Source organism: Rattus norvegicus, chromosome 9 (assembly GCF_021556685.1).
Source record: "Rattus norvegicus strain SHRSP/BbbUtx chromosome 9, alternate assembly SHRSP_T2T, whole genome shotgun sequence".
NCBI lineage: Eukaryota > Metazoa > Chordata > Mammalia > Rodentia > Muridae > Rattus > Rattus norvegicus.
The window spans coordinates 19401417-19429273 of record NC_141542.1 but is presented as its reverse complement, the minus strand read 5'-3'; the positions used below and the strand labels follow the sequence as shown (position 1 = coordinate 19429273).

The following is a 27857-nucleotide window of genomic DNA, read 5'->3' as shown; positions in this document are numbered from 1 at the left end:
GCGCCCGAGCCGGGCCTCAGGGCACGCGGAGCTCGTGGGTGAGCGCGGGGCCTGAGGGGACCGGGCGCCCGCGTTATATTTGGCGCCCTCAGCAGCGCGTGTGCCTGGGCGAGTTTTCCATCAGCAGGTGCCAGCAGCCGGGGCGCCGCCGCCCAAGCTGACTCCTCTCTCTCCCTCTCCAACCCCGGCAGGGCCCAGAGGTGATTCTGACTGCACGATGTCCTCCTTCCTGGAGGCGAGCTCTTCGCAGGCGCCACATCGCGAACAAAAAGAGAAAGAAGAAAAGAAAAGAAAAAGCAGAAGAAGCGGCCAGGGAAGGGGGCCTTAGCAGCGTTGGGCGTCACCTCGGCCACCGGAGGGCGCGCTATGACAGCGACGGGGTTTCCAACTGAGACTACAGCCTCGCAGTGTCCAAGGAAGAAGCCCAGGCCAGTCCTGCCAGGGGACCTCGAGGCCTGGCGCTCGCGCAGACCCCTAGCCCGACCTCCGGTCTGGTCCCCAGGGACAGCAAGGAGCAAGCAGGGCGGGCTGCACCTTAAGAGCAGCATCATCAAGGTAGGTAGGAGACCTGCTCCCCTCCTTGGACTGGTTCTGCCCCCCCCCGCCCCCCCGCGCCCTGGGAAAGCAGTGGCAGAAGGAGGCAATGCAAAGTGAGCCCATTGGGTAGGGGAAGGGAGGGTTCAGGAATGTATGGAGAGCTGAAGCAGGGATTGGAAAGCCCATGGCATTGAGAAAGAATGGAGAGGTAATCTGGAGTGTGCATGAGAGCTGTGCTCTGACATCCCCACAGCAACTTGGGGTTGTCACACCTCTCCAGATGACTTGGAATTAAATGGCCTGTACCTGCCAGGGCAGGACAGGCTTTTCAGAGGCAGCTTAGCCTGGTGGCACATCCCTGTAATGTTTCTAATGTATGTTAAAGGCCTGGGATCAAGGGAAAATATTTTCTAAAAACCTCAGGCAGTGAATGTATTATTTAATAGATTTCTTCTGATCTACTATGTAATTGGTTGCCCCTTGCAAGAAATTGTATTTGGAGGATGCAAAATACCCTCATTCAATTACTTGGAGAAAGGGAACATAAACAGAGATTTCCTCTTTTTTAGCCTCCAAAGCTCTGAGAGATTACAGTTCTGCATAATTTAATTCTTTCCTACCTGCTATGAGCAGACCTTCAGATCAGCAAGTTCCTTTGGAATGGTTTTGCTCGTTGTTGTTCATTTTCCATGGTGCTGATTAGAAAGCCATGAATTGTTTTGTGAATTTTAAATTTCAAGAGGTGGCACCCAGAGTTGATGGTGGTTTCCTTCAAACACTGCAGTGTATTTGCAGCATAAAAAAATACTTCTTGTGACAAGAAGTGGAAAAAGAAAGTTGATGAGCTAAGAAAAGTAGAGCCTTGAGCCAGATCAACCATTTGGCTTCCTCAAATATGGAGCAAGCATGGAATGTGGCTTTTTCAGAATCGATGGGGTTTTTAGGATTGGGCAGTGAATGCTGTCTGGTGCTAACCCGTCCCTTTTGTGGCTGACAACCCTTAGGAGACAGGTCAGAATGTGCCAACAGCACAGAGTTGGCACTGGTGGTGTTTGAACTCAGAAGTGCTCAGGAACTGTGAAAGTTTCTCTGTTATCACCCTGGAGCCATCTAGTGAAATAGACCACTGTGATGCTGTGAAAGAGAGGCTGTTGTGAGGGCTGGAGAGATGACTCAATGGGTAAGAGCACCAAGTGTTCTTCCAGAGGTCCTGAGTTCAAATGCCAGCAACCACATGGTGGCTCACAACCATCTGTAATGAGTACTGATGCCCTCTTCTGGTGTGTCTGAAGACAGATGCATTGTCTCACATATAAATAAATAAATCTTACAAAAGATTGTCATCTACTGCAGTTTCTATGTGGACAGGGCACAGTTGAAGGGCTTAAAGATCAAGTACATTGCCTGTCTTTAAAGATCAAGTGTATCACCTAACTTTTAAACCAAGAAATGTAGTGTCTTTTTTGCTGCTTGTGTAGCTTTTAGTGATGTATCTTTTCTCCTAGTACGTCCTTTGTTTCCATAATAGTTGTTTTCAAGTATATATGATTATCGCTCCTATTTGCAGAGCTATTCAATATTTTCATTGGTTAAATATTTGTGGTGAATTTACATTGTGATATCAGTAAAATGCTATGTGAAAATTTTAGAGAATATACCGGTTTGGGTAATTTTAATAATCTTTGCCCTCAAGTGGTGGCCTGTTTTCACATTGAAAAGACTGGAATTCATTACCATCCATAGCAGGATTGATAGGGAAGCACAATGGACAGCAACAGTGTTGTTCCCTTTGACAGTTGTGGGAGCCAAGAAAGAAGAGTGACTTGCTTTTTGTGATTTACCAAATCAAGACTCAGTATCATTACTATAGAAGCCCATGGAAAAAATTATGAAGTTTTCAGAAATCACCAGTTGAAGAAATGGTGGTTTTGCTTATATTGAATTCTGAGTTTCAAAGTTATGTTTCATTTTTCTTTATTCCTTAATGAGGCTTTTTATTAAGTTTTTTTATTCACCATTACACACTTAGATGCACAGTGCTAGGATCGTAGTAGGTGCTCATTAAATCACTGACCATTGGGGAGGAGGTGTGATAAGAAAGTATGTATTTTCTGTAAGTTCTGTTAGTTTTGGGAACAGGTGGTTTTAGGTTTACCATCATAGTTTGGTATCTTGTCCCACATAAGACAACTTGACAGAACCCCCTTTCTGGCCATTATGTTCAACTTATTTTTCTCTTAATCATTCTTGAAAATCATAGAAGTAGTGTGGAAAATTGATTGTACCTGCAGTATAGCAAAAAAGCCCAGTCTAGATAGGAAGCAGTTATGTTTCTCCATGAGCTGATGTCTTAAAACATCTAGATTTTAGGAATTTGGTGTTGTGTTTTCTAAACATACATCTTACAGCATACAGATAACATCGTGAGAGAATAAAGGAATCTTTTGATTTAGCACCAAATTCCCTAAAGCAATGACTACTGCTCAGCTCTCCTGGCCATATGAATAGCCGAAATTATATTTCACTCTTTTAAAGAAATAATGAAAGCACTTAAGGTTAAAGCAGAGCCCATGGGAAAAGTTTGCTGTGGTGTTTCTCTTTGGTTTCTTTTGCTCTTTCTAGAGAATGACTTTAAGAAGTCAGGGCGGTCAGGTGGTCAGTGTGGTCAGGCAATCATGAGCAGATGGTTAAGCGATGTGCTAGGGGCCCATAGGTCAGTGAGCCCAGCTGAGATGCAGAGTCTAGCCAGTGAGCGTAACTGAATAGCAGAGGCTAGACAGTGAACCTGACTGAAGAGCAGAGGCTAGCCAGTGAGCCTAGCTGAAGAGCAGAGGCTAGCCAGTGAGCCTGACTGAAGAGCAGAGGCTAGTCAGTGAGCCAGGCTGAGGAGCACAGGCTAGCCAGTGAGCCAGGCTGAAGAGCAGAGGCTAGCCAGTGAGCCTGACTGAAGAGCACAGGCTAGCCAGTGAGCCAGGCTGAAGAGCAGAGGCTAGCCAGTGAGCCTGACTGAAGAGCAGAGGATAGCCAGTGAGTCTGACTGAAGAGCAGAGGCTAGCCAGTGAGCCAGGTTGAAGAGCACAGGCTAGCCAGTGAGCCTGCCTGAAGAGCACAGGCTAGCCAGTGAGCCAGGCTGAAGACTGAAGAGCAGTGATTTTAACCTTTATTTATAAGTTCTTCAGTTTTCCTAAAATTTCTACAAAGGTTTGCCTCCATAAAGTTTGACTTATAAGGTTCTCCTTGCTCTCTTCTTCTTATCTCCTTTCCTCTTGCTCTTATGACACAATAATTTCCTTACTCTCAATGCCTTACTCTCAACGCTATGCCTTTACTTCTAAGTTCTTCTTGAGTTCTGTTCTCTTCAGTTCAGTTCTGTCTAAAAAGCTTTCTCTCTCTTTGTCCTCAGCATTTGTATATCTTTCTGAACACAGCATCACATGGTGAAAAGTTCACCACAAGTTTGCACAGGAATTCAAATCATAAGTTGGATAATCAGTTTACGACAGAGAATGTTTACATGCATATCCATGAAGAGTAATCATCAGGATAAACCGTCACCATCTGTCACTGGCTCTGCATGTTCATGGAGAGTTAAAAGCTGTAATTTTTATGAGAAAAGAATAAGTGAAATTGCCTATAGGCAAATCCAGTCAATTATTTACGTTCAGTCCTCGCACCTATAGTAAATCATTAGTTCTCTTTTTATGAACTTTGGTTAATTGGTTTGTACCCTCTTAGCATGGGTTCTAATTTGTAGATGCCTGCTTGGTATTGCAGAAGCAATTCACTCATGAAACTTTAAGAAGGAAGAGTTCTCAATGCAATTTTGATTACCAGAGAAAACATAATAGCTGTCCCATTATAAAGGAGCTTAAAATTACTAATCTAATTTTAGGAATTCTTATAGAACCATCATAAGAATTAAGAAATCATCTATTTGTCTGTACATCATCACGCCAAGACAATACATCTTCATTGCTCTGTGGTGATCTGCTCAAAAGAGTGGGGTAAAGAGCATGACAAATACAGAGGCAGATACTTGCAGCCAACCATTCAACTGAGAGCAGGGTCCCCAATGGAGGAGTAAGAGAAAGGATTGAGGGAGCTGAAGGGGTTTACAGCCCCATAAGAACAACACTAAGAAACACCCAGAGCTCCCAGGGCCGAAACCACCATCCAAAGAGTACACATGGACAGACCCATGGCTACAGCTGCATATGTAGAAGAGGATGGCCTTCTTGGGCACAAATGGGAGGAGAAGCCCTTGGTCTTGTCAAGGCTTGATGCCCCAGTGTAGGGGAAACCAGAACAGGGAGGCAGATAGGCCTGGGTGTTTGGGTGGGTGTGGTAACACCCTCATAGTAGAAGGAGGAGGGGGTTTTATAAGGGGTTTTGTGGAAACCAGGAAAACGTATAACGTTTGAAATGTAACAAAAGCCCTCTCTGGGGAAGGGACAGCGGATAAGGTGCTCTGAGCCCCTACTTCCCTGCTGCCTCCCTTTGATCGCAACTGTGGTGCATGGTCTCAGCCTGGGACTGTCCATGGGCTGCTGCTGGCACTGGTCCTGGCGTTCATGGCCAAGAGCATGATAAGCAAGGAGCACATGGTTTGTCCCGATTCAGAGCAGGGCCAGTGGCCACCAGAGAATAAGCACAGCTTCCTGTACGATCATGAGGTCTTCCTGGGCAAGGAGGACTCCAAGACCTTTGATAGCTAATCCTGGACGAGAGCAGGAGTAGTTGGGGAAAATTGTTGATCCAACTGACAGTGATGAAGGCAGCCTTGTTACTACTGAGGATCTGAAAGTTTGGATCAAACAGGTACAGAAAAGATACATCAACCAAAATGTGGCTAAACTCTGGAAGGATTATGATAGGGACATAGATGAAAAATCTCCTGGGAGGAATACAAGCAGGCTACCTATGGCTACTACCTGGGAAACCTTTCTGAATTCCAAGATAGCTCTGATCATCACAACTTTAAAAAGTTGCCTCCACGAGATGAGAGGAGGTTTAAGGCCTTGACGGTGACCTGACAGCTACTCAGTACGGGTTCATTGCTTTTCTGCACTAAGAGGATTTAGAACATATGAAGGAGATTGTAGTTCTGGAAACGCTGGGGAATATCGACAAGAACAGGGATGGTTTTGTGGACCAGGATGAGTACATTGTGGACATCTTTTTCTCACGAAGACAATTGCCCTGAGACCTACTGGGTTTTGTCTGGGGAGCAGTTCAATGATTTCCCAAATCTGAACAAGGATGGGGAACTGGATTAGGATGAGATTCACCATTGGATCCTCCCTCAGGACTATGACCATGCACAGGCTGAGGCCCAGCATCTGGTGTATGAGTCAGATAAAAACAAGGATGAGATGCTGACCAAGGAGGAGATTCTAGACAACTGGACCATGTTTGTGGGAAGCCATGCCACCAATTACAGAGAAGATCTTACCAAAAATCATGATGATCTTTGAAAGAAACTCATCCTCATGTGGCCAACAGTCACATGCTTTCTACGGATGTTCTGGGTGATTGCTATATTTGTCAAGTATATAGCAGTTGTGTCCCTAAACAATAAGAAACCTTTCTAAAGCTCAAAAAAATCATACATTGCACCACAAACAATAATAGTAGGAAATTTAAACACGCCACTTTCATCAATGTACAGATAAGGGAAACAGAAATTAAACAGAGACACAGAAAGACTAACAGGTTATGAAACAAATGGATTTAACATATATATATATAGAACACTCCACCCTAAAACCAAAGGATATACCTTCTTCTCAGCATCCCATTGTACCTTCTACAAAATTGACCATATAATCGGTCACAAAACAGGCCTCAACAGATACAGGAAGATAGAAATAACCCCATGCATCCTATCAAAAAACCACGGACTAAGGCTGCTGATCAATAACAACAAATAGGACAGAAAGCCCACATATACATGGAAGTTGAAGTCAATGACAACTTGGTCATTGGAGACATAAGAAAGAAATTAAAGACTTCTTAGAATTTAATGAAAATGAAGATACAACATACCAAAACTTATGGGACACAATAAAAGCAGCACTAAGAGGAAAACACATAGCTCTGTATGACTGCAAAAAGAAACAAGAGAGAGCATATGTCAGCAGCTTGACAGCACACCTAAAAGCTCTAGAAAAAATTAAATAAACCCTAGAGGAGTAGAAGGCAGGAAATAATCAAACTCAGGGCTGAAATCAAACAAGAAGAAACAAAACCTAGTATCAAAAGAATCAGCAAACCCAGGAGCTGGTTCTTTGAGAAAATCAACAAGATACATAAACGCATAGCTATATTAACCAGAGGTCACAGAGTGTATCCAAATTAATAAAATCAGAAATAAAAGGGAGACATAACAACAAAATCTGAAGAAATTAAGAAGATCATCAGATCCTACTACAAAAACATATATTCAACAAAACTGGAGAATGTGGAGGAAATGGACAATTTTCTATACAGATACCAGGTACCACAGTTAAATCAGGAACAAATAAACCATTGAAACAACCCCATAACTCATAAAGACATAGAAACTGCTAATAAACATCTCCCATCCAAAAAGAGCCCAGGACCAGATGGATTTAGTGCAGAATTCTATCAGACCTTCATAGAAGACTTCATACCAATACTGTCCAAACTATTCCGCAAAATAGAAACAGACAGAGCACTACCAAACTCCTTCTATGAAGCCACAATTACTCTTATACCTAAACCACACAAAGATACAACAAAGATAGAGAAATTCAGACCTATTTTATTTATGAACATTGATCAAAATGCTCAATAAAATTCTTGCAAACTGAATCCAAGAACGCATCCAAACAATCATCCATCATGGTCAAGTAGACCTCATGGCAAGGATGCAGGGATGATTTAATATACAGAAGTCCATCAACGAAATTCATCATATAAACAAAGCCAAAACCACATGATCATTTCATTAGATGCTGAGAAATTATTTGACAAAATTCATTACCCTTTCATTAATAAAGTCCTGGAAAGATCAGGAATTGAAGGCCTGAATCTAAATATAGGAAAATGCAAAATACATCAAACCTGTACCTAACATCAAACTAAACTTAGAATATTGAAGGAATCCCACTAAAATCAGGGACTAGACAAGGCTGCCCACTCTTTCCCTACTTTTTCAATATGGTACTTAACATCCTAGACATAGCAATCAAACAATGAAAGTAGGTCAAAGGGAAAAAAATAGAAGAGATGAAGTCAAAACACTAATATTTGAAGATGATATGATAGTCTACTTAAGCAACACCAAAATTCTACCAGAGAACTACTTAACCTGATCAACAACTTCAGCAAACTGTCCGAGTATAAAATCTACCCAAACAATTCAGTAGCCTTCCTCTACTCAAAGGGTAAACAGGCTGAGAAAGAAATTAGGGAAATGGCACCCTTCACAATAGTCCCAAATAATATAAAATAACTTGCTGTTACTTGAACCAAGCAAGTAAAAAATCTGTATGACAAGAACTTCAAATCTCTGAAGAAATTGAAGAAGGTCTCAGAAGATGGAAAGATTTCCCATGCTCATAGATTGGCAGGATGAATATGGTAAAAAATGACCATTTTGCCAAAGGCAATCTACAGATTCAATGCCATCACCAACAATATTCCTACTCAATTCTTTATAAAGGTAGAAAGTGCAATTTGCCGTCATTTGGTAGAACATAAAACCCAGGATAGCAAAACTATACTCAACAATAAAAGAACTTCTGGGGGAATCACCATCTCTGACCTCAAGCAGTATTACAGAGCAATAGTTTGTATGGTATTGGCATACCGACAGGCAGATCAGTGGAACATAATTGAAGACACAGAAAAGAACCCACACACCTATGGTCATTTGATCTTTGACAAAGGAGGTAAAACATCCAATGGAAGAAAGATAGTATTTTTAACAAATGGTGCTGGATCAACTGGAGGTCAACATGTAAAAGAATGCAAGTTGACCCATTCTTATTACCCTGTACAAAGCTTAAGTCCAAGTGGATCAAGGACCTCCACATCAAACCAGATACACTAAAAGTAATGGATAAAAAGTAGGGAAGAGTCTCGAAGACATAAGAACTAAGGAAAATTTCCTGAACAAAATACCAGTGGCTTATGCTTTAAGATCAAGAATCGACAAATGGGACCTCATAAAACTGAAAAGCTTTTGTAAGGCAAAGGACAGTGTCATTAGGACAAAAAGGCAACCCACAGATTGGGAAAAAATCTTTACCAATCCTGCATCTGATGGAGGGCTTATATCCAAAGTATACACAAAACAGAAGAAGTTAGAGTACAGAGAGCCAAACACCCCTGTTAATAAATGGGGTTCACAGTTAAAGAAAACATTCTCAGCTGAGGAATATAGAATAGCTGAAAAGCACCTAAAGAAATGCTCAATATCCTTAGTCATCAGGGAAATGCAAATCAAAACAACCCTAAGAATCCACCTCACACCAGTCAGGATGTCTAAGATCAAAAAATCAGGTGACAACAGATGCTGGCGAGGATGTGGAGAAAGAGGAACACTCGTCCATTGTTGCTGGGATGGCAAACTGGTACAAGAACTCTGGAAATCAGTCTGAACGTTCCTGTAAAATTGGACATTGCACTACCTGAGCACACAGCTATACCTGTCCTGGGCATGTACCCAAAAGATACTCCAACATACAACAACACATATGATCCACTATGTTCATAGCAGCCTTATTCATATTAGCCAGAAGCTGGAATGAACCCAGATGCCCTTCATCAGAGGAATTTATTCGAAAAATGTGGTACATCTACACAATGGAGTACCACTCAGCTATCAAAAACAATGACAACATTCAATTCATAGGCAAATGGAAAGAACTAGAAAATATCATCCACAGTGAGGTAACCCTATCACAGAAAAACACACTTGGTATGCTGTTGGGAGCGATGGCCATGAAGCCCTCCATTATTGATGTTATTATTATGGTGAGCATTAAGTATGCCTGGGTTCATGGAAAATCGCCAGCCAGCTGCAGAAGACTAATACAAATGTGGTGGTCAAGATGAATAATCATATGATAACGTGTGACATTAAGATACCCAATGTCATGACCTGTAACCTTTCTGAAAAACCAACATCCTGCTGACTAATAGATATGAAAAACCCGTGACCTTTCTGACAACCTGTCAACACCAGCCAATTCTCTGACCACACGAATATTGTGTCCTTAGCGTGGGTAAATGTTTCTTACTTCCCCCCTCTCTCTGTTACCCTTTTTATGGTACAAATTCAGCCTTGGGGAAAAATAAAATTGTCGCCTTGATCAGACACTTGTCTTGGAGTCCTTCATCACATCTCTTGTCCTTCATTCTCTTCCAGGTACTGAACACCCCTCGTTGACAGTATGCACTCATTGATAAGTAGATATTGACCAAAACCTCGAATTACCCAAGATGCAATCAACAGATCTCAGGAAACTCAAGAAGAAGGATGACCAAAGTGCATATGCTCCCACTCCTTCTTAAAATGGGGAACAAAAATATCCATAGGAGGGGATATGGAGGCCAAATCTAAAGCAGAGACTGAAGGAACAGCCATTCAGAGTCTGCCCCACATGTGGCCCATATATATACAGCCACCAAAACTAGGTAAGATTGATAAAGCTAAAAAGTGCTTACTGAAAGGGACAGATTATGCATCTCCCCTGAGAGACACATCCAGGGCATGTCAAATAAAGAGGTCAGTGCTAGCAGTAAACTAGTGAACTGAGAACAAGACGCCCTTTATGGGAATTAGAAGAAGTATTCAAAGAGCTGAAGGGCTTGCAACCCCATAAGAACAGCAATGCCAACCAAATAAACCACTAGCAAAAGACTATACATGGACTGACCCAGGGGTCCAACTGCATATGTAGGAGAGAATAGCCTTGATGGGGCACCTGTGGAAGGGGAAGCCCTTGTTCTTAACAAGGTGGGACCCTCAGTGCAGTGGAATGTCCGGGAAGGGGTTTCTAAGTGGCATGGATTGGGGGACCATACATATGGGAGAGGTCATGGCAGGGGTGCTTATGGACCAAAAGCTGGGAAAGGGAATAACGTTTGAATAAAACATATATATCTAGTAAAAAAACTGTAATTTAAAAAAATGATACTAATACCAAAAAATAATCAAAAAATGTGAATAAGAAAGAAATTTTAGGTTTTGGAAAAAGATGAATGCCAGGTATTTGAAAAACTGTATGACCATGGTAAACACTTTAATATACTTGAAAAATTTTTTACATGTTAATGAACTGCATCTTTTTTTAAATAGTGAATGGAAATCCAGTCCCTTCCTGGCTGTGAGGCTAGGTATCCAGATGTAGTGGAATTCATTATTTGTTGGTCCTGAACCTTTGAGTCTGCTTCTAACTCAGCTTATGCCAAGGAAACTAGGCCAGGGTGATGTCTAAGACATTGACCAAACCATCTGGACTAACAATCACAGGTGAAATTCCACCTTGTAAATGGGACGAGAGGAATAAAAGATACCTTTAAGGATTTAAAAAAGATGAAATGTACCCAAAAAAATCCAATAAAAAATTTAAAATAAAAATAACTTCGGAAATACAAAATACTGGGGTGCCATTCCACAATCATGATGTGTTTCTTCTTTGATAGCTTACAGGTTAATTTACTTCTCTATAACTGTTTTCTTATTTCAAAGTAAGTAATGGCATCATCTGTGGAGTGATGGTGAGAACAAAAGCTTTGCCGAACTTGAATAATCGATCCCTCCCAAGCATGTGCTTAATATTCTAAGAACAGGGAAATTTCCTGAGGGGATTAAAGAACAAAATCCAAACATAAAACAGGAAAACAACGATGTAAAAACATTCTGCACGCTGGGTATGAAGGCATGTTGCAACTTTAATCAGCTTTGTAGGTATTTCTAATAAACACACAAAGAAACAAAAATCCCATCACAGTCCTAGCAGTTGCATCCAACAAAGAGAGAGCTGTGAGGTAGTGCGTGCTGCTTCTTTCCCCAGATACCCCTGGGCCTCAGGCCTGCACCCAGTGAGCTGGACCAAGAGCAGCCAGGTTGAAATTCCTGCTGCCATGGCAGGATTCTGCAGGAACATTTCCCTTTGACAACAAGGAACCTGTGTGGAGGAGACCTCTTGGTGAGTCCTCAAGGACTCTATGTGTCCTATTCTACAGGGAGAAGCCCTGCCAGGTCTTTGGCAAGGCCAGCCAGTTGTATGGGGAAGTCTCTGGTCCTGTGGCAGAGGGCGAGGAATGGCAGAAAGAATGGCAGCTCCACTGAGAGCAAAGGCTACCCTTCTAGGCCTGTGACCTCCTAATTAATTTATCTTTTCACCTGATGCCCTATTCACATTTTCTTACTATCATACAACTGTGATCTTGATGAGCAGCTGGACTCTTGTTTTCTTAATCAGTTCTTTGTTGTCACAGACGTTTTTAACTTACTCCAGCCCCTGAGACTTATTCATAACTTCTGTATGAAGTAGGACCCTTGGTGGGACTGTCATCTCAAAAATAGAAGGTTCAGTAATCCAAAAGATTGGAATCCAGTTTACCTCAGGCCAGGAAAGAAGTCAGCCACCATTAGTAAAAGAGCAAGGGAAAAAGTACATAGGACACATAAGTGCCCTAATCAGAAGAAAAGATCCTCAAATTCTAAGGGCCGCACATCTGCACCCCTCTCTTCTGAGCTTTGTATAGTGATGTTGTATAACTCCAGATGGTAGTAAAAGGCAGAGTTCTTCCCAGAAAGGTCAGACATGATTTTCACTCTTACATCTGTTAGGTGGGGTGGCATTATAGCACACATTCATGTTGAATTATTATAACACCTATGATAAGAAAACAGAATCCATATATCACAATGCCAAATGGACTCCCTCCTGAACTTATGGACCCATTAAAATTGAGTTTCAACCTGAACTCAGGCCATTCCACTCCCTTTCCATCCTCCTGATTCTTATGTTTGCTACACGTAAAAGATCATGGTGTAGTCCCCAACATCCTCATGCCTAGACTTGTCTATTCAGGAAGTATGATATTGGAGAAGTGATGGCTATATAGTTACAATGTAGTAACACAAGGTCCAAGTTGACATTTGCTCACTGATGTCCAATTTAATTGTCTTGTTATATTTGAGAAAGGGAGGATGCCCTACTTTATATATAAAACGGACAGAAATTTATTATTTTTATATGCCCTGTAGTTGATCCCTATGATCCCAAGGAAAAGGAGCCTTTATTGGAAAAAAAATAGGATTATAGACCATTGATTTTGTGAAATACCTGGATATGTAAATGGAAACAATGTCAGCTGTCAAGGACTGCACAGTAAGCAAATATTTCCAGGTTTTATACACTCAGAGGTATAGAAGAAATATATTGGCCTCCAGAAAAAGGGAAAAGCTTAGGAATCGAAGTACATGTCACATGCATTGTCTCGAGTAGTAGATTTACTTTTAAGAAAAATCTCCCTCCTCCTTGGTCCCTAGAGATTTGGGTGCTAAGAAAAATCTGTTCTCCAATTCAGGGTTGTAAGCAACCCTCCCCAGCAAAAGCATTGTTGACTTCTAATGAAGCAGAGAGGCATATGTAGCTCTGAAATAGAGGTTGCCAAATGGTATTCCCAGTGACACATGGGAGACTGGAGGAAAGGGTCTCCACAGAAATTCATCAGTGTGGGGAGAGCTGGTTAGTAGGTAGGCCATAGAATTTTCCAGTGACATCACCAGTAAGCCCTTCACTGGACACTCTATTGTATCTAAGAGATCCCTAGAATCTTCTGTGATGTCACCAGTGTTGTGGTGACACCAACTGCCTTTGGGATATTACTTCAGTTCCCTTTGGGTTCACAAGCAGGCATGTTTCGCCAGCTGCTCAGGCTATTTCGGAAGGAAAGTGTTGATCAAGGAGAAACCACACCAGGTCAGAGGGAAGCTGACCCCCTCTCTAGTGAAACAGGAAGGAGGAAATCATTCTGGGGAAGGCTTGGTGAGTCATGGGCAGAGTTGGGGAACATCCTCAAGGAGGTAGGTTTGAGATGTGCCTTCTAAGACTAGGCCTTACAAGCAGGAGAGTTGGGATTTTTCAAAGGCAAACCAAGAGTCAGGAGTTCCTGATCTTTAATTTGAGAGAAAGACATAAAGTGGTAAGACTTCAGTGTCTTTTCTTGAAGCTTTTTAACTGTGAGTGTCAATGATTGGCAGGAGGAGTCACTGTGAGATTAACAATGTGACCATCCATGGTTGGGAGTTGAAGCACTTCATCCTCTAGATTACTGTAGGTTACAGAAGTCTCTGATGGCGAGAACAAGGAAGGATGCACCCCTAGTCATGAATTGAGTTCTCAGACACTTTGGGCTGGACCACACTTGGTTAGAGCTTGATGGTGCTAAGCATTATGAAGTCATTATGAACTCCAGGATTATCTGCACCACATCTGATATGAGATAACAATGTCGCAGATGTTTATGTCTCAGTCAGATTATACATTTCTGTGCCGGGGTTTGTGTAATAGTGAGTGTGGTACGCATATGGCATTAGAGGTTGGGAAGAGGGACATAGCTTAAGAATCAACCTTTAAGAAAGCTTTTCTGCTCTTTCAGGGATTCACCCAGTCTCTACCATTTCCCCTTCCTCAACCTCCTTTTCGGATTCAGAATGATCTATTCTGCCCATTGGTTCAAATATGCAAATTCACTTGGGTTTATCTGTGTACAGGTTTTGGTAGGAAGGCATCATCCCAAAATGTCATCAGTAAGCAAGAGGAGTGTCTAAAGGAACTGGAGGAACTCAAATTTGAAATCCAGAAGTGTCAATTCGAGAGGGATGAACTTTACCAAATCCTGGACCTTTATATCTATGATGAGTGGGACCACAGGTAGTCATTATGCCCAGTAACCTGTTCACTGTCTTGCGCTCTCTCTCTACTACCTCAAGATTTACTCATAGCACGAGAAAGTTTCACCTCTCATCCTGGATTTTAAGGAGATTTGGCAGGCATTTGCTTGTGAGATAAGCTAGGTGCTGTGTGTTTAGGGTCAAACTTTTTGTACTTGACCCTGATCTCACTGGATTAGCTTTGGTTCTGTCAACAGCTAGAAGGACCTTGTCACACTTGCTGCAACTGTGGGAGTGAATGAAATGCCTGCATGTCATCACTCTTTTACTCTGCATTTGTTCATTATACACTGATTCTATGGCACCTCCATGGATGTAGTTGGCATTCTAAGTGTGTTTGGATATGGGTTGGTGTGTATATATGTGGATGTATTTGTTGGTGTTTTACTCTGGATCAGGACGTCTGGGACCTTTGATGGGGTCTGAGGATTTGTTTGATCAACACTTTGCAGGTCATGATCATGATGAGTACGTGGAGGCCCACAGTGATCAAAAGAGAACTTTGTTCCTTCTGTATACCTTGGTGGCACCCAGGACTCTCCCGAGGGGAGGAGGTGCTATAAATCCTCTTCCTGGTCAAACTTATTTATGCCCTCTGGGAATTCATGTAACGATAGAAACCAAGGATTGAGTATACCTGCTTTCAAAACAAGAGAAATGTCATCACAGCTTTCTCTTGGGCCCAAAGCTGTGGCACAGACTGGAGGAATCTTCTTCCTGAACTAGTCAATTCCATCATGCTAACCTTGCCAGCTCTTGAAGGTCAGGTCCCTCCAACTGGTACCGTGGCTCTGTTGTCCTGTGCCCAGGATAATAAACTTAACCAGTACAAATACTTTGAAGGAGAAAGTATGTGGTACATACTGAGTTTAAGTAATCGAGAGAACAGTCTGATTTCACCTAATTTGTTTCACCTGCTTTGATCTTTAGGTTTTTATTTTTTTAACTATCCAGGGATTGTTTATTGTGACCTAGAAAGGTCACTGTGGTCTTGACAGTTGTTATTCCCAAACAGGCAGCTCTCAGGCTCTGCCCCCTCCTATATAGTGAGTCTTTGCAGAACCATATCTCTCAGAATTCCAAGGATCCTTATTTCAAAACAAATGTTTGCTTATTTACATAGAAATATTTTCTGTGGATTGAGTCTCACTGTTGGGTTTTGGTCTGGTTTTTGACTTTGCCAATTTCTTTCCTTCCACCATTCTTTGAATTTGAACTTTTTTATTATATATTTTTATTTACATTTCACCTAATTCTGAAATCGTGAGTTCAAAACATTATTTGTTCCTTTGGCCATGACCTAACCCAGGCTGCATGTCGAATTGCCAATACTTCAATCTGAACATGAGATGAGAATGATGGCTATGCAAATGATGACCAACTCAATAAGTGATGCCATGGAGAGGTACAAGGAGCTCATACAAGTGAACAGTTCCTACCGGTGAGTCGCTGACAGAGATGAGAACCCAGCACTAGGCAGGGAATGCTTCTGTCCTGTATGACTTTAACAAAAGTCAGGGCTCTGGTTCCATGGTGTCTGACTCTTAACAAGAAGCCTGCCTCCTGGCAAGGGTCTTAGATTTGTAGCTCTTGGACTCAGTTGTCGTACATGTGAGGGGTGTAGAAGACCCTCCAATTGTTATTTTCCCCGTTAAAGATCCTCTAGATAGAAAAGGTTTGCACCATGATGGGAATATCAATCAACTCTGAATCTCTAGGACTCTGACAGGAGATATAAAGATCTGTGATCCATGAGAAACACATGGAAAGATTGTATAGCTATTGGGTCTTCAACTACCCCTCAGAGGGGCTTTCCCCACAACGTGAAGATGGTTTCACCATACCATGGATATACGAGCTCCCTTATGGACCATCTCTTCTTCCTTGATTTATATAAACCGTCTTAGTGTCAGGATTTTCAGAAGTACTTTGCTTCATGTGGAATGTGGATTCTGGATTTGACCTCCTCTAATTGGTGTTAACTTGTATAGTGTGGCTCTATTCTGGGGATTTCTGAGGATGAGGACCCTTGAAGGGATGATTGGACTTGCAGGAGTGACAGGCAAATAGAGGCTGGCTGGGATTTACCATTTTTTGTTTGTGGTTCAGCATCAGGCAATCCCAGCTCCTGCGTGAACAAGCTCAATTGAAGAACAATATACAGATTTTGCTGAATGAGAAGAGAGAACTGCTGGTGGAGCAGACTGAACTGCCAGCATCCTCTGTGGAGGCAAAGAGGTTCTGTGAAGAGGCCGGAATGAACATCTGTGACCCCAGAGCCAAGCAACAGCAGGTAGGGTTAGGACTCAGGTCAGGTGGTCCTCATGTCTTACCATAAACATAGACACACCAATGTAACTGTCTATTGACTGATCCATGTCCTGACCTAGGTCTCATCCAAGTGTTCATTCATGTGATGGTTTACAAGGCTTTCTGTGGAGATAGCCCCTTTTCAAGAAACTGCATGTTTGGAAATGAAATGCTCCTGCTCTTTGAGAATCTGCACTTCATTAAGGGAGATAGGTTGATCACACAGCACAGCACTACATGCCATTATGTATGGAGGGTGCTATGTGGGAGCCCCTCTTTAGACTAGAACAGGGCTTTGAGGGATGAAGCAAAAGCCTGGAGCTCATTTTCTTTACAGGGATCCTTGAGACTCAGGAAGTAAGTAGGTTTCAAGGAGGAGAGCTTGGTGGAAATGCCAAAGAAATGGTTCTCATTGTCATTTGTGGTGGCTTTTGTTCTTCCTCCCCTCATGTCCCTGTATATGAAGATGGTGACTTCATGCTTCATAGATCTTGGGTAACTACAGAGCCTGTGTATCAGCATGTCAGTCCTGTCTTATTTGAGTGCTCCTGGAGAGTTCATAACTGGGCCTTAGAACCTGAAGCTGTTTAGAAGAGCAAGGATGTGGAAAAGGTTTCTCAAAGGCTGAGGGTTGACATGAGAGACTTGAGGCTTCAAGAACAAAGTTATCCATATGTACCCCCAATTCTCACCAAGAAAGGTGCATTGCTGTGCTGACCTGCATCTTAGGGAGCATGCGGGGAGGCCAGTTCATGACATGCAGTTTTGTCCAGTCATTATCTAACTTAGTCCTTTAAGCCTAGGTCTCTCAACAAACATGAAGCTTCCTGTTTTGTGCTGGCCAGCAGTCTTTGCATCATTCGTCCAGTTCCAAGATGAGCCCCCTCTCTTATTTGTCTCAACACATTCTTAAACCATTCAGCTATTTTAAAAATAAGGATTAGATTTCTTCACTTTACCTGAACAGGTTATCTCCCGGGAAGATTCTGGATTGTCTTATTGGCTTCACCATGATCTTGCATGGAATCCTAGAGTGCAACCCTCTGCTGACATTGCTTTGCTGACTATATCATGGGTACTGCATTCTTTCAGGATAGATTCCCTCTCAATATTGTACACAGTGCTGCCTTTCAGAAAAGTCACTGTATGTTATTTATTTAGCCTTTTTCTGACTGACATTGAGGTTGTTTTAATATCACAGGAACTCTAATGTGATGAAATATTCCTGGGAACTGACCATGAGTCACTGTCTTCTCTGATGCTTCCAAAGTCTTCTATGAAGGAAACAGGGTAGTTTTAGTGAGGGGCCTATGATGAGTCAGCATAGAGCTTGATGGAGTCTTTTCCTAGAAATCTCTCTCTTGAGGATTTGATGTTGTGTTGTTTAGAGTATCTGTGCAGAACATGTAAATTACTTGTCGGACCAGCAAGTATCTGCATAGAAAGTTTTCCTGAAGTGGAAATGAGTACAGGCCAGGGCAGCACAGCCTGCTTGAGTCTAAGAGACTTGTACACAGCATTGTTCCCACTAATTCCTCACTCAACAGGAAATGTGCTGCATAAGAGCAAAGTTTTCATTTGTGCATGCGAGTGTGTATCTGTGTGTCTGTGTTTGTGTGAGTGTTTGTGTGTGTGTGTGTGTGTGTGGTGTGTGTGTGTGTGTGTGTTTGCAGTAGTGAACGTGTGTTTCCCTCAATTCCAAGTTTCATGAGAAAAGTACTCTAAGCATTCACTTTACATCCATGAAACATGAAATAGAGCTGCCCAGTCATTTGGCATCTCCATCTAGCTCTGTACAGCAAAAGGACACTTAAATTACTAATTTATTCTGTTTCCAAAAATTTCAGAACAGAATTATCCTGTGAAGTCTGGGGGAGGAGTGGAAATATGTTCAAGTTAGTCGTATTTCACAGGGGTAACAAATGGTACAGGCCTAGAGCTTGCAGGTACCTTTTTGTTATGGTGTAGAAGCAGGACAATAAAATACTTTAGAAATGCAACCCCCAAAAAGAGGACACAAAAACACCTGTAAAGTTAGATTTTCAAGTGATTACAGGCAAAACCACTGATCTGCATTGAAATCCTTTGGAGCACATCAAAGGAATGGAGTACTGGGAGGTAAGGGCAAGGCTTCTCTAGAAAAATCCATGAGTTTATCCTGCTTCTCTGTTCTTTGTGAATTGTGAAAGCCCACTGGAAGGTTGTGTCACTCACTGTGTCTTCTCCAAGGTTGCTTTCCACATTGCCTGCTACCATTTCTTTCCAGCTACCTTGGCACACTACAACTTCCCGTGGGAGTTGGCTTGGATTTTATTCATTGAGAATTTGAGTTGCTTGGAATTGTATCGTCATCCAGAAAAAGTCCCATAGCTATGCTGTGGTGCAAGAACAGGGCAGTTTCAGGAACCCTTTAGGTGCACAGATAATCCAAAGCGCTCCCCTATGTTATCTGTGTAGCATTCTGCAAGTGCTGTCAATCAACATCATTTTCTCTCAGTTAATTTCAGCCTCAATGGGTTAGGAGAAATGATGAGCTTCAAATGGGTCTGACAGTGTAAGAACAGGTAGCCCTATGAGAAGCCATGTTCAGAAAGTGGAACAGAAGTTTTAGTTAACCCAGTGATTCCACAACAAGGAGTAGGTATTGCCATTGCAACTAGGGAGCATCAATGTTGTAGTGGTCCCAGAGTAGCCCTGAAGGAGAATCTATCCAGACGTCCATCAGCCAAGGAGTAAAAGTGTACCATACGATGGAGCCCTTCCATAGATTCTGATTCAGTGTGAGATAATCCATGCAAGCGTTTACTTACTTATTCAAATTATCTGTGGAACAATCACATTACGGGGAGAAAATTTGTTGATTTGGATCCTGGTTATGGAGATTTCCTATGATTCTAGCTTTGGGCATGAAGTCACTCAGGCTATGGTAAAGACAGCTCCGATTAGAAGAAGTTGCACACTTTGGGGAAAGTCTGAAAGAGTGAACAAGAACAAGAGTCTAGTCCACCACCAATATATGATCCTTTGCTGAGCAACAAGACAGCTCTACACAGCCTTTGGGACTTGCTAAGCCAGATTGTTAATGGGGAAAGAACCCTGAGTCTATGACGGTTTATGGGAGGACAGCACATCACTGACTGAGCTGTCTATAGGCTCTGGCCACTATGTACATATCCCACTCAACATTTTTTTTATGCCTCTAGCGAATCCTGGGGAATCTTTACATTAAGCATTAATGTTCAGGTAGGAACACAGGCTGGAAGAAGCCATTTGAATATCCTTCCCTATATAAATACCCTTTTTGGGTGGATGACCACCCCACCTGGATTTCAGCCTCAGGCAGCTAAGGAGCTACTCAGAGTATTGTTCTGGTACAGTTCATGTGAATTTTGCCCATGAAACAATATATATGATCCTCTGGATTTCTTGCTATGTTCTACTCCTTTCTTCCTGTGATCTCTCCGGAAATATCTGAGGACATTTTCTCTTCTGTCCTCTCACAAATTGCCTTACACTAGCCATAGACTTACAGGGGTGCTGTTCTGTTTCTACATCACAATCACATTTAATGTCCGTGTGTACGCTGGGAAGATTTGCATGGAGCACATTCTCAGTGATTACAGGATCTATGCAATTCCCATGGATTTGATGTGAGATGGCTTCTCTGTGTATTTGCAGATACAGTGGTTACAAATTGAACCTCCGCAGGTTCCTTCAGTGCTAACGTAATCAGAAATTTCACCTCAATTCTGGGCATGTTCTCCAGAAGGAATCCACATGGTATTCTAGGTTGCTCATACCTCTCTTGAACTCAGGTTCAGACATAGCTACAATGTTATTATTCATTGTCATATACCTGGACCAGTGGGAAAAAATGCTCATTTTTCTCTTAATCCCAGTACAGTGCATAGTCCACAGTTCAAATTCTAGCAGTGTTAAAAGCTGAGATATAAATCCAAGCGCAGGTACTCTATGTCACTTGGGGATGCAGGGACTGACCTAGGCTGACAGGTCATGCTGGATTGTCCAACTGAATAGAGCTGATGTAAGAGGGAGAGCTGAATTGACAACCACTCAATAAATCTTTATTCCCTTGCTCTGCTAGGTCTGAAATTCTCCAGCAGAAACTCGAACATGACACAGACCAGGACAAGATCTCCCTTGGAGAGAAGAGCTACAGTAGGAGAACTAAGTGTGCACAGCAAACACACCACTATTGCGTCTCATCTGTAGTGTCCATAGCAATTGTGGACGGCATTTTCCTCCTTTAGTTTAACTTCTTTGGATTGAATAGGCTGTACTTTCACCTCAGCTCTCTCCAACAAGTGTGCACTTTTTGAGGGACTCAGAGAAGTGTTGATGCACATCAATCAAGAGCTGCTGGTCATCCAGAAAGACTGTGCACGTGTAAATTTGTACTTGTCCTGATGGGTCATCCAGAAGAGTTTCATGGAGATCAGTTCACAACATTGGAAAGACTTTGTGACAAAGTCTGTAATATCATTTATACTCAGTATTGGTAGGCTTTTTCCTTAATACCCCCACTCCAACAAAACAGACCTACTTCCACTCCTCTCGAGAAGATTGTTACCATCACTAACAGCTTTTCTACTATGTCTCCAAGGCAAGCCACAGCTATAAGTCTATTCTGCAAAAGGAGCAGCAAAAGAATGCTTAGCGCAATTCTTCTTTTTAAAGTTTGGTTAATTTTTAAATGTTTTGGTTATTTGGTTTTCCTTCTATTCATTTGAAGATTTATTATTTATCTGTTGTTGTTTTGTTCATTTGCTTGTCTATTTTGATAAGGATATAGACTGTATATATTGACTACCTGCATCTGGTTACTATCAAGTAAATTGGATGTATTCTGGTCAATAAAGGAGTAATCTCAAACTCTTCACTCTTAAGAACCTTCTTTATTGATCATTAGTGTCAACATCTGAAGTCCCACAGCTATCAGGGAGGGATGGATCTCTGAATTCTCATGGGGACTGGGCATCAAATCACTTCCCAGTCAGACTGAGATTCACAGGCATTTATACAGTCACTGTGCACTGTGTTTCCAACTCTGAATTTCAACTTCATCATGCATACATTACCCACTGTGTATGCTTGCTGTCAACTATATAGTTAACTCTAAATTATACTGTCGATGACAGTTTTGACCAAATTAATAGGATAAACATAAATTTTTCTGTAACACCTCCCAGGACATATAAAAAAGGTATAAGGGAGTTTAAAGCCATCGGGAATCCTGCACCCAAATCCCGGGGCAGAAAATGCTGATCACCCAGGAATGCAGATAATCCTGAGACCACAGGAAAGAAAGCCACTTCTGACCAGCTCTGCCCACATCTCTGGCCCAATATTAATCTGCATGATGCCTCTGGAAAGAGGAATAGAGGAGCAGTCAGTGGCAGGAACCTGCTTGGTTCAGCCTGGACCCAGAACCTACCTGGGCCCTGAGCATATTTGAAGAAAACCATAGGCGTACATTTCTCTGTTTCCTGACTGTGGCTTTTTTTGATTCGAAGCTCAATATACCATTTTGTTGTTGTTGATTTTTAGTTGGATATTTTTCATTTCGAATTCAAATGTTATTCCTTCCTTGTTTTCCAGAAATAAGTCTGAATACCATCGCCCTCCACCTCTGCTATAAAAGTACTCCCTTCACCAGCCATCCACTTTCCCAGCCTAGGCAGGACCAAGGGCTGTTCATTCCATTTGTGCCCAAGAAGACCATCCTCTGATACACATGCAGATGAGGCCATGGCACAGTCCCTGTATAGTGATTGGTACTGGTTTAGTCTCTGGGAACTCTGCTTGGCAGCCATGGTTGTTCTTATGGGGTTGCAATTCCCTTCAGCTCTTTCAATCTTTCTGTAATTCCTCCCACTGAGGTCCGGTTCTCAGTTCAATGGTTTGCTGCTAGCATTTGCCACTGTATTTGACATGATCTGGCTGTGCCTCTCAGGAGACATCTATATCCAGTTCCTGTCAGCCTGTACTTCTTAGCTTCATCCACCTTATCTAGTTTGAAGGCTATATATGTATAGGCCACATGTGGGGTAGACTCTGAATGGCCATTACTCTTTACTCATAAACTTTGCATCCCTATCCCTTCAATAGGGATTCTTCTTCTCCTTTAAAGGAAGGAGTGAAGAATCAGCATTTTGGTCATCCTTCCTGACTTTCATTTGGTCTGTGAATCTTGGAGAATTTGAGCATTTGGGCTAATATCCACTTATCAATGAGTGCATACCATGTGTGTATTTCTGTCATTGGGTTAACTCACTCAGGAGGATATGTTTTAGTTCGTTCTCTTTGTCTATGAATTTCATGAAGTCATTGTTTTTGATATCTCTGTAGTACTCCATTGTGTAGATGTACCACACTTTCTGTTTCCATTCCTCTGTTGAAGGGCATCTGGGATCTTTTCATTTTCTGACTATTATAAATAAGGCTGCTATGAACATGGTGGAGCATGTGCCCTGTTGTATGTTGGAGCATCTTTTGGGTATATGTGCAAGAGAAGTATAGCTGGGTCCTCAACTAGTGCAATGTCTAATTTTCTAAGGAACCTCCAGACTGATATCCAGAATGGTTGTACCAGTCTGCAATCTCACCAACAATGGAGGAGTGTTCCTCTTTTTCACATCCGCAAAAGCATCTTCTGTCACCTGAGTGTTTTATCTTAGCCATTCAGACTGCTGTGAGGTGGAATCTCAGGGTTGTTTTGATTTGCATTTCCCACATAACTAAAGATGTTGAACATTTCTTTTGGTGCTTCTCAGCCACTCTATATTCCTCAGCTATGAATTCTTTGTTTAGCTCTGAACTACAATTTTTAATAGGGTTACTAGTTCCCTGCAGTCCAACTTCATGAGTTCTTTGTATATTTTGGATATTAGCCCTCTATCAGTTGTAGGATTAGTAAAGGTCTTTTCCCAGTCTTTTGGTTGCTGTTTTGTCCTAACCGCAGTGTCCTTTGTCTTACAGAAGCTTTGTAGCTTTATGAGGTCCCATTTGTCTATTCTTGATCTTAGAGCATAAGCCATTTGTGTTTTGTTCAGGAAATTTTTTCCAGTGTCCATGTGTTCAAGATTCTTCCCCGCTTTTGCTTCTATTAGTTTGAGTGATCTGGTTTGATGTAGAGGACCTTGATCCACCTGGACTTAAGCTTTACACAGGGCAATAAGAAGGGGATGATTTGTACTCCTCCATATGCTGACCTCCATTTGAACCAGCACCCTTTGCTAAAAATGCTATCCTTTTTCCACTGGATGCTTTTGTCTCCTTTGTCAAAAATCAAGGGACCATAGGTGTGCTGGTTCATTTCTGGGTCTGCAGTTCTATTCCACTGGTCTATCTTCCTGTCTCTGTACCAATACCATACAGTTTTATCACTAATGATCTGTAAACTGCTTGAGTTCAGGGATGGTGATTCCCAGGGAAGTCCTTTTACTGTTGAGGATAGTTTTAGCTATCCTGCGTTACTTGTTATTCCAAATGAATTTGCAAATTGTTCTGTCTAACCCTATGAAGAATTGGAATCGAATTTTGATGGAGATTGCATTGCAACTGTAGGTCACTTTGGGAAAATGGCCATTTTTACTATCTTCCAACTGCCAAGCCATGAACATGGGAGATCTTTCCATTTTCTGAGATCTTCTTCAATTTCTTTCTTCAGATCATGAAATTCTTGTCACATAGATCTTTCACTGGTTTGATAAAAGTGACACTGAGGTATTTTTATTTGATTTGGGACTGGTATGAAAGGTGTCATTTCCCTAATTTCTTTCTCAGCTTGTTTATCTTTTGTGTAGAGGAAGGCTACTGATTTGTTTGAGTTAATTTTATACCCACCCACTTTGCTGAAGTTGTTTATCAGGCTTAGGAGTTCTCTGTTGTAACTTTTGGGGTGTCCCATGTATACTACCCTATCCTCTGCAACAGTGATATTTTGACTTCTTCCTTTCCAATCTGTATCCTTTTGACCTCCCTTTGTTGTCTGAGTTTTGGCTAATGCTGGGGACAACATACAATGGAGACATCGCAGTAGCCCGCAGTAGCTTTTTGTAAAAACTGGTTATTTCCATTTCTCCAAACCTTAGCCCTGGACAACGGCTGTATAGATTTCATTTGTGTGTGACTGCTTATCAGTTGGCCTTGGTGTGCACAATTATTGTATTATATCTGACTTTCCTACTTCTTTCTCCTTCTGCTCTGGTGAATTCTGTGAAACTAGATGTTCCTTGATGTTATGATTCTTAGACAATTGGAAATTGATGCATAGGGGCACAGCACAGCACAGCCCTAGTGGCCCAGGTGGATACTGTGTATTCTCATCTTGGAAAAGATGTAATAACTGCAGAATTGTAGTTCTAGATTAGGGTTTTACTTGCAAAGACACCTTGAAGAAAATAAGAGAAAATGAATTAGAGCCGACATTGGGACCCTAAGAAAGGAAAAAGTTATTGAAGTTAGGAAGTAAGTTTTACATAATATTATAGACTGGTTAAGGAAGTATAGAATATATAAAATAATATACTAGTAAACTAAGTCTAACTACTGGAACCCTTATGAGAGTCATTGTGTGCAAGGAACAGAACGCTAGTGGAATTAGTGTGCTAAGGGTTACCTTGATTCTTTCTGGCCACTGCCTGGCAGTTTTGCCTATGTCATTTATCATTAGAGTGTCACAGGAAAATGCAATTAGCTGATCTCGGAGCTTTGGACTCTGAAGTATAAAAGTAAAGAGTTAAAGTTTAAATAATGATAAGTTTACAATTATTATTATTATATTGGCCACAGGCCTGGGTACAGGGCAAGCCTGAAACTTTGGAGAACATTTGTAGTTTTTAGTTCTTGGTGTGATGTAGTCATTCTTTGCATTTGATTTGGCAATTATTATAAAATCTCTTTTTTCTACCCGCTTTTGGATTATTAATAAAGGACTGGGGCAAGAGAAAGGCTGTAGTTCTGTAGAACATGTGAAGAGTAAATGAGAGGGAGCATGAGGGAGTGAATGAGAGAGTAAATCACAGAGTTAATGTAAGAACAAATGTGAGAGCCAGGGAGAGAGCATGAGAGGAGAATGTGAAAATGAGTGAGGAGAGAATGTGAGGTGTGTATGAAGATTGTGTGTGTGCGTGACAGGAGAGTGCATGTGGTGTGTGTGAGATATGTGTGAGGTGTGTATGAAGAGTGTGTGTGAGAATGAAAGGGTAATGAACAGATGTGTGAATGATTGTGGGAGTTTGAGAAAAGAAAACTGCAATAAAAAAGGCAGAGTGCACAAAAGAATGCAGAGTGTGTGCAGCCTCAAGCTGAAAGAGAGAGAGAAAGAGAGAGAGAGAGAGAGAGAGAGAGAGAGAGAGAGAGAGAATAACTTTAAGCCTTGAAGTTGCCTGTCAGTTTGTACCCAAAGAGTCGTCTGTGGATATGTATTATGTGCCTTCCAGATATTCCTGCTTCCAGGTGAGATCTCTGATCCTGTGAGAGAGCCAGGAAAGGCTGACAGAATGGCTGCAACCCTGAGGGCAGAGGATAAAATATTTGGCCTAGACCTCCTAATTTATCTTTTCACCTGAAGCCTTATTATTAAATTTTCTTACTGGAATAGGACTACGATCCTGGTGAGGGTCTTCTCTCTTGGATACTTAATCATTTCTTCGTTGTCACAGACTGTTTGAGCTTACTCCAGTCACTGGGACTTATTCACACCTTCAAATTTGCTGAACTTTTCAGATTTCTAACATTTGTGGCAAACTGAGTAAAAAAGCAATGAATGTTGAGCACTTCACTGGGGTCCAGTGCATATGGAGCTACGGGTGTATGGATATGGTAAGTCCCTAGGAGTTACTCTAAGAAAGTAGGACTGTGCTCCCCTAGGACCCCTGCGTGACCTCACTTCACTTTGCCAGCTTTGTGGGCTTCTACACTGCTGGTCTGAGAAGAACTGAAAACTAATGAAATAGATGTGTAGCCTCCCATTACCTTTGTCATTGTTAGGATATTAGTAGGAGAGGTTTGATTGAAATATACTCTCAAAAATGTTAACAAAACCACTGCCTCTTGTGTACCATCTGGATGAAGTACCAAGTTCACAGACAGTTCTTCACAAACTTCTCAAAGCCAGCAAACTGGAGCATGAAGAAAGCCAAGTCCAAGGCATTCAAAACCAGCATCCTCACCAATGCCCCCAGGAAAGGCTTTGATAAAAGAAGGGAGGTACCGAGACAGTTGGCCCTCATACACTCAGAGAAGACTGTGCCAGGAGAATTGGGGAAGGATTGTGGGAGAGAGTAATTAAGTATCAGTAGTCAGTGAGCAGAACGTAAAGTGAAAAAGAAAAAATACATAAATAGAAATAAAATAAAGTTCTTTAACAAAATGGGACACAATGTATTGCTGAAATAACTCTACTGTGTTTACACTTGCACATGCTTTAACATCTAGAGAGACTAGATGTGATAAAGTAGGATGCCCTTGTCGTTTACATATACTATGTACACAGCAAAGATAAATGAAGTGGATAACATGCAGATCACAGATCCATTGTTCCCTCGCATCTATGTGACTCTGCTTCCCTTTATCAGGACTGTGGAGGCCTCCTCTCATCCAGGTCTCAGGGCTCAAGCAAAATGCAGTCCCCTATGATCTCTGGCCAAGTGCTCTTGTGTTCCCAAAATTACTCTGCCTCAGGCTGCAGAGGCACTGAAGAGCCAGCCTTCACCTTCAAGGTGCAACCACTCTTTCAGTCTTTACAGGCTCTCTGTTACTCAACTGAAGGTTTCAGCAGAGGCCTTTCATCTCAATAACAGAAGCTTACCTAATCCAAAACATTGGGAAGCCATCCAACACTCCTGATTGCCTGCTTACCTGAGACCAAACTACATAGCTCTCTTCTTTATGCCTGTTTTCCTGATTTGAAAGTAAATATTGTGTTCATCTGTGGCATTGGTGGTAAGAATAAAATCCTTAACATGAATAAGAGGACCATGCAGAGCATGGCTTTACATTCTACTTGCAAATTGAATAGCTAGAGGGAATTACCAAAGAAAAC

General features: G+C 41.8%; 1 protein-coding gene and 2 pseudogenes across 7 annotated transcripts; all 3 read left to right on the top strand.

Annotated features, from left to right (window-relative positions):
- Positions 1 to 217: 217 nt before the first annotated feature.
- Positions 218 to 10203, top strand: LOC148003414 (uncharacterized; annotated as a pseudogene). Its single transcript, XR_015629349.1, has 2 exons — positions 218 to 555; positions 9935 to 10203. The product of XR_015629349.1 is annotated as an uncharacterized LOC148003414 (transcript).
- Positions 2302 to 7210, top strand: LOC148003415 (reticulocalbin-1 pseudogene; annotated as a pseudogene).
- Positions 9935 to 21689, top strand: LOC148003413 (disks large homolog 5-like). Of its 6 annotated transcripts, none has more exons than XM_087568620.1 (5): positions 9935 to 10203; positions 14300 to 14459; positions 15789 to 15920; positions 16589 to 16772; positions 20895 to 21689. In XM_087568620.1, the coding sequence occupies exons 1-5, from the start codon at positions 10113 to 10115 to the stop codon at positions 20898 to 20900; spliced, it is 573 nt and encodes a 190-aa protein (XP_087424746.1). In that variant the 5' UTR covers positions 9935 to 10112; the 3' UTR covers positions 20901 to 21689. The 6 variants fall into 6 exon arrangements, with proteins under 6 accessions (XP_087424746.1, XP_087424745.1, XP_087424748.1 ...); XM_087568621.1 differs by lacking the exon at positions 9935 to 10203 and adding an exon at positions 11586 to 11720; XM_087568618.1 differs by lacking the exon at positions 9935 to 10203 and adding an exon at positions 13366 to 13571.
- The last annotated feature ends 6168 nt before the right edge of the window (positions 21690 to 27857 follow it).

Coding starts and splice junctions, on each gene's coding strand:
- LOC148003413 (XM_087568623.1), top strand. CDS start 13,442: ATGTTTCGCCAGCTGCTCAGGCTATTTCGGAAGGAAAGTGTTGATCAA. Junction 13,572..14,299: donor ATCATTCTGGGGAAGGCTTG/GTGAGTCATGGG, acceptor ATCTGTGTACAG/GTTTTGGTAGGAAGGCATCA. Junction 15,921..16,588: donor CAAGTGAACAGTTCCTACCG/GTGAGTCGCTGA, acceptor TTTGTGGTTCAG/CATCAGGCAATCCCAGCTCC.